Consider the following 10,797-nt stretch of genomic DNA (forward strand, 5'->3'; position numbering starts at 1 on the left):
AAACAATATAATTCTAAATAACATAGAGGTTCAAGAAGTTTCACCATAAATTGACAGTGAAAACATAATTTACCAAAATTTGTGAATTGCAGCAAAAGCAGTGCTTTGAGGGAAATTTGTAGCATTGAAGGCAAATGTTAGAAAATATGAAAGATCAAGACGATTGTAAGCTTCCAGACAAGGGAGTGAACAAAATGACTAATATCAGAAACGAACGAGTGGCTATCACTACTGATCTCATGGACATTATAAGGACAATAAGGCTGGGGGTATAGCTCAGTTTGTAGAGTGCTTGCCTACCATGTACAAGGCCTTGGGTTCGATTCCCAGCACCACACACACACACACACACACACACACAAAATGATAATAAATACTATGAACAACTGCACAGCTTCAAAATTGTTAGATGAAAGGGACAAATTCTGTGGATTGCTTTTAATGAATAGGAAACAGCAAAAGTGATGGGATGTCACTTCTAACAAAAAGTTATAAAAAGGCCATGCATTCTATCTGGGGTACACTCTTTCTTTCTGTGTGTCTCTTGTTTCTCTCACCAGCTACCATGCCCATGAAGAAGATTCAAGAAGCTGAGACTACATGATAGCATGCGTACCACTGCAACCTGTCATGATATAGTTTATGTATTTTGGTTATAGATACAAACATATGTAATGACAGATAAACAAACATGGATGAGAAGAAAACATCAACTTCCAAATGTGCTTATTTGAGGGAAAGAAGTTAAGATGAATAAGATAAATGAGGGCTTCAGCTGTAATTTTTTTTTTGTGTGTGTGTGTGTGTGTGCTACATCACTAGCTCTTTTTTGATTAAGTTTTTATTTTGAAGAAGGTCTCCTAAATTGTTGAGGCTGGCCTTCAACTTGCAATCCTCCTGCCTCAACCTCCCAAGCAGCTGGAGTTACAGGCCTGTGCCTCCACATTTGGTTCTTTTTTATATTTAAACTGTATTTCCTTCACATATTTTGAAAGGGCATTTTTATGGCACGTAATTGTTCTTATTATTATCTATTCCTTGGTGAATGAAAGACCCTCTTTTGTTCTCTTTGATACTCTCTACTTTGGCCTTGATTTTTACTTTAGTCTTGTTACAAGTCTCTCTCCTTCCCTCTTTTGTTCCACTTTCCTTCACCTCCCCTTCCCATGCTCCCCCACTCTTTTTTTCTGCTAATATTGAATGGACATGTATTTTCATTACTGTTTCCACTTTAGATGAAACTCATAAATAGCATATAATTGGACTTTTAAAAACAAAATGCTCAGCTAGGGGCAATGGGTGCATGCCTGTAATCCCAGCAACTCAAGAGGCTGGGAAGTTCAAGGCTAACCTCAGCAATTTGTCAAGACCCTACGCAATTTAGCCAGACAAGGTGGCTCAGTGGTTAAGTGCCCTGGGTTCAATACCTGATAAAATAAACAAATAAATAAAATGATCAAAATGAGAATTTGTGGCTTTTTTTTTCCTTGTACTGGTGATTGAACCCAGGGGTGTTTAACCACTTAGCTACATTCCCAGCCTTTTAAAAAATATTTTATTTAGAGACAGGGTACCTCTTGAGTTGCTTAGAGCCTCACTAAATTGCTGAAGCTGGCTTTGAACTTGTGATCCTCCTGCCTCAGCCTCCAGAGCCGCTGGGATTTCAAGCATGTGCCCCTGGGGCCCAGTGAGAATTTGCATCTTAACAGATGTTAACCCATAATACATACTGATCTATTTTTCTTTTTACATCCTGCTTAGTCCACCCCTCATTTCTTGCCCTTTATTGACTGAGTTTTCTTTGTTCCAAATACTATTCCTTTAATAGTTTGAAAATCATACATCTTATTTCTTCTCTATTGTTACCCTGGAACTGTTTTGTTCTATTACACGTTGTATTTCCAGTAAGAACAAAAATTTCTTTCAGCTGGTGTCGTGGCGCTCACCTGTAATCCCAGCAGTTCCAGAAGCCTAGGCAGGATGGCAAGTTCCAGGTTAGCTTGGGCAATTTAGTGGTGCCCTAAGCAACTTAGTTAGACTGTCTCAAAAGTAAACGGGCTGGGGATGTACTTCAGTGGCTAAGTGTCCCTGGGTTCAACTCCCTGTACCAAAAAACTAAAACAAAAAACCCGAACAACCTTGATACTGTTGTGAGTATACGAACTTTTTATACTGGCTGTGAAGGTTAAGAGTGCAATTTGAAAATTTCAGATTTCAGTAAAATTGGGTACATCAAAAGCATAACTGCAATAATTTTTAACAGCGGCACAACTGCCAGACTACGAACCCCTGTTGCGCTTCACGATTGATCATTCCTTTTGGATGGAGAAGCTTGATTTTGTGACCAACAGCAACAAATTCCACTGCAAACAGGTTCAACTTGTTTCAATCAACGGGTAAAAAAAAAAAAAAAAAAAAGAAGGAGCAGCTTCCTGCAACCCTAAGTATAGATTCACAATTTACTATCCTAGACAAACCGTATCATCTAGGATATGATATAGTGAGATAATTACTTTCATATTGGAATTCATCAGAAAGAATTCGCATATTTGATTTTATTAAAGAAAAAAAAAACAGGACCCAAGGGAATGCGGCTTAATGTTTCACTTTTCTTATCGCTGACCATTTGTCACATTTTTCGCCGTCCTTTTCTGTATCCTTGACGATTTCATCTTTTGAAACGAAATAATGCTTTCGGGCCCACCCTGATTTGTGGAAAGCAGCTGCCGCCCCCGCCACATCGAGGGGGCGGGTTCCAACCGACGTCACAATCACTTCCGCCGCAGTCACCGCCCTCCCGGGTGCTGTCTGGTGGAGGAGGAGCCCGAGACCCGGGAGCAGCGGCTCTGGCGGTGGTGGCGGTCGGAGGTCTGAGAGCTCTGCCCCTTTGAAAAACGTGCTGCTGTCCCGACAGGGTGAGTGAGAGGCTGGTCGTGTTGACGATTCTTCTAGGCGATGGCGGTGGGGCGAGTGGCAGGGCAGGGGCGCGAGAATCTGGGGGAATCCGGTGAACCTCTTTTCGGGTTCGCCCCTCGGGAAGGGGTGGGGCGGACGGGGAACCTGACTGCAGAGTGAGGCCCTTGTCTTCCATGGGCCTGTTCGGGGGCTGCACCCTCTGCCACCGATCTCCTTTGGCCCACCGTGGCCCCTATTCGAATGGCTTTCCTGACTATTTGAGAGGGGAACTGTCTTCGCGGGCCCTGGCCACTTCTCCCCGCCTCTCCTTTCTCCCTCCTCAGCCCCCTTTGCGGGGCACCCCGTGGCCTCCCCCAGCCATTTTGCTGTTGTTTTGCTGAATAGTAAATGGTTAAGATACTTAGGTAAAAATATTGTTCCCGGGGAAAGAATTGTCCAAAAAAAAAAAATGTTGTTTCAGGGAAAAACTATGTTCACACATGCCCTTTTCTTTCTTTGCCCCCTTCCCTGCCACACCGATTTGGGTCTGCCCTTTGAGCTATAACGTTTTCTTGTCTCTTATTATGACATTGCACCCCCCCTCCCCTGTGTCGCGCAAGCGTATGCGAGCACACACGCACGCACACGCGGAAACCTGCAGTTGCAGCCCCCTCCCTGCCCTGCCAGCCTCAAGGTTCCAGGGGAGTCCCCCTCCCCCGCGCATGCGCAGGCTCATACACACGCCCTCTCACACACCCTCACACCCTCCTGTGCCTTCCCCATACACACGCGCACACATGGCCTCAGACCCTTGCTTGCCAGTCCCCTCCCCTCAGCTGCCTACCACATACACACCTCTAGATCCCGCCCCTCCTCCAGCTGCCTGCTCTGGCATGCATGTGCAGACACACACACACACACACACACACACCTTTACCTTTATACACATCTTCTGTCACCCTCCTCCCTGCCTGTCACATCCATACATAAGGGCATCTTTTATTGCTGACCATTGGCACAAATACACTCCCACTCTCTGGTTCACACACCCTTCTCAAATGCCCTGTTCTTGTGCCTTCTGTCTGCCACATACTTTGCACTGATGGTCCCCCTTTGCTGTTGCATGCACATTCACACTCAATAGAACTTCTTCTCTCTGAACAGCACTGCTCTTCCTGCTTACCATAGTCACATGTGTAGCCATTCTTTGATTGCTAGCCTCTTTTCCATCCCTCCCTCTCTCTCACACACCCCTCTCCAGTGCTGTCGGCTCTGCCATGCATGCCCGCCACAGTTGCTCGTGCTGATGCTTTTCAATTGTTGCATCCCATTTGGATGAATACACGCATGCGCACTCACACTCACACACCACACAGACTCTCATACACTCCTCTCCATTGCCACCATACCCTTCCCTGCCTGTGATATGTGCATAAATGTAGGCTTCCCCCATAATTCCACCTGCCACATACACAGCTACACATCCCTCTTTTCTTTTTCTTATTCCCCCCTCACACCACTTTCCTCTGAAGTCACCCTACCCATTACATCACATCCAGAATGGGTCCCATTTTAACAGTCAATCCTTTCCCCCTACAAACCTAGACAAGGCTCCATTGCAGGATTGCAGGTACCCTTTCCACCTGTCCCTCTCCTAACTCACCCACGCACAGTGATCTATACGTGCCACTCCAATTCATATTTCTCCTCTATGTCTGCAGGGTTCAGAAATAGACACCCCATAAAAAAGCCCACATCAGCCTTTTCTCTTCCCACGTCAGCACAATTCCACGGTACTTCACCCACCTTCCAAGCATCTGGTCACTCCCCCCCACCTTCTGTCACACTCTCTCCCCCTATGTCTGGCTTTCCTGTAAACCTGGTGTTGTAATCGTTTTGCCAACATTAAAAATGTGTTCCAGGTCTACACCTGACAGTCACTGGAATGCTCCTCCAGGCCTTAGAAGAAAGTGAAACTAATTTTAAAGATCCCTTGTCCCTTCTGTTACCTGTCTGCTGACGTGAAAATAGATCTTCCTGCTCCTTCATGCTGAACTGATTTTGACTTTCCCAGCTCAAAAGCACAAGTGCAGGGAGCAGGAACCTTTCCACCCAAGCCCCAGCTCTATTGGAAACCTTCCTAAACCAGAGCAATGGGTCAGGAATCTAGCAAGCCCGTATGGCCCAAACCAGCAGGAGGGTATCAGTCCAATACAGGCAGGAGGTATGGAAGAAGGCATGCTTATGTCAGTTTCAGGCCATCCACGAGCCAGCAGGAAAGGATTGCCAGCCAGAGAAAGACGACATCCGAAGTCCCAATGCACAGATCAGCCCCCAGTCAAACCACCAAGAGGAGCCGATCACCATTTGCCACCACTCGTCGTAGTTGGGACGACCGTGAGAGTTCGGGAACCAGCCTGAATGTTGATAATGAGGACTATTCCAGGTATCCGCCAAGAGAATACAGGGCTTCGGGTGGCAGAAGAGGAATGGCTTATGGACATATTGACACTTTGGGGGCAGATGATAGTGAGGAGGAGGGGGCTGGGCCTGTTGAGCGACCGCCAGTGAGAGGGAAAACTGGCAAGTTTAAGGATGATAAGCTGTATGACCCAGAAAAAGGGGCAAGGTCTGTGGCAGGGGTGCCTCCCCAGTTCTCTGGTTTTAACTGTGATGTGAGAGAGGAGCTTGACAAGTTAGACCCAGCCCCTGTGGCGAGATGCTCTGCTAGCCCAGCAGAGTTCCGGAAGCCGACTAGCATGGGCTCTCAGATGTCTTCTGCTGAAGGCAAGGTGGCTACAACTGGTGACAGTTTGGAGAGGGAGAGAAGGGGGCAGAACTTGACTGCACGTCCCAGTAGGGCTCCTGTGAGTATTTGTGGTGGTGGGGGAAACCCCTCAAAGAGTGCAGAGGAACCGGTGGTGAGGCCCAAAGTCCGAAATCTGGCAAGTCCAAACTGCGTGAAACCAAAAATATTTTTTGATACTGATGATGATGATGATATGCCACACAGTACTTCCAGGTGGAGGGATGCTGTCAATGCTGATGATGGCCACTCGGATGGCCTGGCAAGGAGAGGCAGAGGCGAGAGTTCAAGTGGCTACTGTGAGCCGAAGTACTCTGAAGACAAGAGGGAAGCCAGGAATGACCAAGTGAAACCAGAGAAGGTGCCGAGGAGGCGTCGGACCATGGCGGACCCCGACTTCTGGACGTATAGTGATGATTACTACAAATACTGTGATGAAGACTCTGACAGTGACAAAGAGTGGATCGCTGCCCTGCGCCGGAAGTACCGAAATCGAGAGCAAACACTGTCCTCCAGCGGAGAAAGCTGGGAGACCCTGCCAGGAAAGGAAGACCGGGAACCTCAGCAAGCCAGAGTGAGTGGAAGTGTCACCGACACCAGCCCAAGCCTTGGGACTGGAGCCAGTGCCGTTGCCGGAGCCAGCACCATTGCAGGTGCCAGCGCCATTGCCGGAGCCAGTGCCATTGCTGGTGCCAGCGCCATTACTGGAGCCAGTGCCGTTTCCAGTGCGGGTGCCGGCGCCAGCGCCAGCGTCAGTGCAGGTGCTGTGAGCAATGGCAGTAGCTATCTTGAGGAAGCTCAAGGGCCACCGCTGCAGGAAGAGGAGCAAACATCCTTGGAAGAAGGAGAAATTCCCTGGCTCCAGTACAATGAGAACGAGAGCAGCAGTGAGGGAGACAACGACTCCGGACAGGAGCTGATGCAGCCGGGGGTGTTCGTGCTGGATGGCAACAACAACCTCGAAGATGACTCCAGCGTCAGCGAAGACCTCGAAGTGGATTGGAGCCTCTTTGATGGATTTGCCGATGGGTTAGGAGTGGCTGAAGCCATTTCCTATGTGGATCCTCAGTTCCTCACCTACATGGCACTTGAGGAACGCCTGGCACAGGCGATGGAGACTGCCTTGGCACACCTGGAGTCTCTCGCAGTGGATGTCGAGGTGGCCAATCCACCGGCCAGCAAGGAGAGCATCGACGCTCTTCCCGAGATCCTGGTCACTGAAGATCATGGTGCAGTTGGCCAAGAGATGTGCTGTCCTATCTGCTGCAGTGAATATGTGAAGGGGGAAGTGGCGACCGAGCTTCCATGCCACCACTATTTCCACAAGCCCTGTGTGTCCATCTGGCTTCAGAAGTCAGGCACATGCCCTGTGTGCCGCTGCATGTTCCCTCCTCCACTCTAAAGACCAAGGCTTTTTTTTACTCCTGGTCTGTTTATTTTCCCCATACCTGAAACCCACAATACTGCAGGAGCCCTCTGAAAATTAATAATGAAAATGAAACCATGTGGTCAATTAGACTAAACTTATTGATTCCTTGTGATTATTTCCAATGTGAAAACGGTTGTGTGCGGTTGCATTAAAAATCATAATTGTGCTAGCAGGGTGTGTGTGGGGGCACACACCTGTCATCCTGGCAACTTTAGAGGCTGAGGCAGGAGGATTGCAAGTTCAAGCCAGCCTGGGCAACTTGGTGAGACCCTATCTAAAAGCTGGGGGTATAGCTCAGGGGTAGAGCACTCCTGGATTCAGTCCATAGTATCACACACACACACACACACACACACACACACACACACACAAATAAATCATACTGTCTTAGAGGTTAGAAAGGAAAAACTAAACTTTCTAAATGCTACTTGAGTGTGCACTAAGAGCATACATTTTCTAACCCAAAAGTCGGAATAAATGGCATTTGTTTTCTTCAGTAGAATATGTTGCTGTTAATTGTAATGTCAAGTTTATCTGTTAACTATGTCCAAAAGGCAAAATAATTTTTGTTGCATGTTCTGGGTTAACGTTCCTGTAATTGCAGTGCCGTAAAAGCTTATTAAAGTACTTTTGGTTTTACACAGTAACATGGAATTGTTTGGTTTTGTCTGAAATGGTGGTACCAGGTAACTTTCTGATTGAGCACTTGCATTTTTTGGTGTTCTCAACAATAGAAAACTTTGGTTTTCACTGGAAATGCAGACTCTAAAAAATGTCAAAAAAATATGGAGGGTAATGGTTTTTCTAAAGTAGGAATAAAGTATATAATTGTATAATAGGGGAAAGGTCGAGTAGAGAAAGAAGGAAAGAAACAATGACAAATCATGGTAAAATATGGAATAATGGTAGGAACAAATCTATACTGAGTGTAGGAATGAATGAGTTAAAATCAACTTCAAGAAGCTCTCGAGAGAATCATTTAAAAAAATTGAACTGTATGCCAATTGCATACCTTAACGAGGACATAGATAGGGACAGAAACATATACCACTCAAACGCTTCAGAAAAGGCAAGAAATAGAGGAACCCTCCTACACAGAGTGAACAGGTTTTATCATTTGGCCATATTTGTTTCAGCTGTCTCTTTTTCTCTCTCTAATAAAAAATTTTCAGACACAGGTGAAGTTCTTCACCCCACCACATGTACCTTTACTCTTCCATAGAGGTAAGCACCAAGCAGAAAATGGTGTGTTTACTTCTTGTTTGTGTCATTATATGTATATGTGAGTGTGTGTGTGTGTGTGTCCATGTATATGTGTATACATAGTATATCTGTATATGTGTCTATATAAATATATACATACATGTCCATAACCAATTTATGATTTTCAAGTGGACATAATTGATAGAATGTATGCTGTCATTTTGCAACTTGATTTTTCCACTCAACATTGTCTTTAGATTTGGCCTTTTGATACATGTACATCTAGTTTATATATTTTAAATGCTGTATACAAAATAATTCAGTTGTATGAATTACCACAATTTATTTATGCAGTCTTTTATGGGTGGGTATTTTAGGCTCTTAGCATTTTTTTCATGGCAATGAAAATGCTTGAAAGATGTTCCTTGGTGCACATGTGTGAATTTTTCTAGGGGTAAATACATAGTAGTGAAAGGTTTGGGTCCCAGGGTTTTTGAACCTCTTTTCGCTAACTACATAATGTCTAGTTGCTATCCCAAGTGATAGCACTAATTGATGTGCCTACTAATAGTTAAGAGTCCTTTCCCCATAACTCCAAAAAGCCTGGATCTTGTTAGCATTCAACCTCACTGGAAATTAGTGATGTGTAAATTAACACACCAGGTGAAACACGGTGTCCTTCAGAAACCAATAGTTCCTCCTGATCATACCCAGTTTGGGCTAGGAAGAGAAGAAATGAAAAGACCAGTGGTTGATGTGCATATAAACAACATCAACCTTTTTAGAGAGTAGTCTATGTTGTACCTATCAATAGGAATGTGGCTCATGTCCTTGTCCCCAATGTGGCTACTTTGGTCCTTATGAAATTAATACTATGCAGCAGTTATAAGCTGTATCAAGTACTGATACAGAAAGATTTCCAAGACCTAATGTTAAGCTTAGTGTAGAAAACACGTACAGTCTTAAGGCACAATGAAGACTTACAAAACCAAAGTATACTTGGAGAATGCATAAGAAAGGTCTGGAAGGTGACATACTGATGGTAGAGGATGCCTCTGAGAAGAAATGGAGGATCAGTGCCAAGGGGTGAGGAAGGGGGCTCTTGATTTTTCACCTAGAATAATGCATTTGCTTGATTAAGAAAAAAAAAAACAGTGACACCATTTTCATGATTATTAACAAAATAGATGTGGTCTGGTAGGCAGCCTGAAGGCAAAATAAAAAAATGTGACCAATTAAAAAAAATTCCCAATGCATGTACAGAAACAGAATTTGTGGCCCCTTTTTCTGCAGCTGGCCAAGCTGATCCTTAGGACTTCATTCCTTGCCAGACATTCTGTGTTTCCCTTGGCCTTCAGCGGTGCCTCATCTGGTCATTGAGTAGCAAAACCAGTGTCCATGGAGGGTCTTATCTGGTTGTGGTTTTCCATGAAATTTTTCTGTGCCTTTGACAGGAACCACACCAGGAGATATTTTAGGAGTACCCTGGGTCCTGATCATTCCCTCCCTCTCCCACAGGATAGCAACTGACCTTAATTTCCCTTTAGTCAGAATTAGTCAATCCAGGAAAAGGGAAATTGTTCTACCCAATGCCTGAGGGCCCCTGCTGGTGTTGGAGAAACCTGCCATAGCAGTGTCTTGGGGGAGGGAAGACTCCTTTGCCAGGGAAGCCCATGAAGCCCATGAATCCTGAGCAGCTTGCACTTGAACCTGGAACCTCAGCTAAGCCCATGAGACATCCATTCCTTGAAGTCTGGAGGGAGGAATTCTGGGAAGAGGGTCCTGAAGTGTTTACTCCTATGCTGCTTTGGTGGTGATGGTGGCAACAGTGGTGACAATCCAGGACTGCAGCGACAAGGGTCCCCTGCTGATGGTGCTGGAGGCCCATAGCTCCAGTGGCAGGCAGTGGCTGTGTCTGGCTGCCCAGTTCCCTTGTTCTTGCCAGTTTCTGATTGACAATTCCCCAAGCTCCTCCCTCACTTTCCAATAAAACTTTTCTGATGAAGTTTAAAACTAGAGTTGGTTTCTGTTGTGACTAAGAGCCTCAAATGGCAGGCACACTTGTTAATGTAGTCTGTTCATGTGCCTGTTTTCCTCATCAAGTGATACATCCCAAATAGTCAAGGGTCAAGAGGTCTCTGTTGAAAAACTCGGTTGAAGATGGAGTGGACTCTTCATTGGCACCTGGGGCCACGGTTCTAGAACTGCAGGCCTCAGAGGCCGCTAGACACCAAGCAGTCATTTTTGAGAGTAGGTTGTTTGGTGAATTCATTGAAGGTGCCAGCCGTTACACTTTCCACCTTGGTTTTGGCTTTGTTTTTTTTGGCTGTGGAATAAATAGCACCAAATTTCAGTCACTAGTTCATAGCATAAACCACAACATCTTGCCAGGGAGCACCCTAACTTCATGACATGGGGCCCCCAGCTGGCACCACAAGTACACCATCACAAGGCCCTTCCTGTG

The 10,797-nt window shown here is 45.7% G+C and overlaps 1 protein-coding gene across 3 annotated transcripts; it reads left to right on the plus strand.

The window, feature by feature from the left end:
- Positions 1 to 2,779: 2,779 nt before the first annotated feature.
- PJA1 (praja ring finger ubiquitin ligase 1) lies at positions 2,780 to 7,777 on the plus strand. Of its 3 annotated transcripts, XM_081277280.1 has the most exons (3): positions 2,799 to 2,915; positions 4,818 to 5,341; positions 5,909 to 7,777. In XM_081277280.1, the coding sequence occupies exons 2-3, from the start codon at positions 5,049 to 5,051 to the stop codon at positions 7,101 to 7,103; spliced, it is 1,488 nt and encodes a 495-aa protein (XP_081133406.1). In that variant the 5' UTR covers positions 2,799 to 2,915; positions 4,818 to 5,048; the 3' UTR covers positions 7,104 to 7,777. The 3 variants fall into 3 exon arrangements, with proteins under 3 accessions (XP_081133405.1, XP_081133406.1, XP_081133404.1); XM_081277279.1 differs by having other exon boundaries at positions 2,780 to 2,915; positions 5,147 to 7,777; XM_081277278.1 differs by having other exon boundaries at positions 4,818 to 7,777.
- The last annotated feature ends 3,020 nt before the right edge of the window (positions 7,778 to 10,797 follow it).

This window comes from Spermophilus citellus (genome assembly GCF_964194105.1).
Source record: "Spermophilus citellus genome assembly, chromosome: X".
NCBI classification, from domain to species: Eukaryota; Metazoa; Chordata; class Mammalia; order Rodentia; family Sciuridae; genus Spermophilus; species Spermophilus citellus.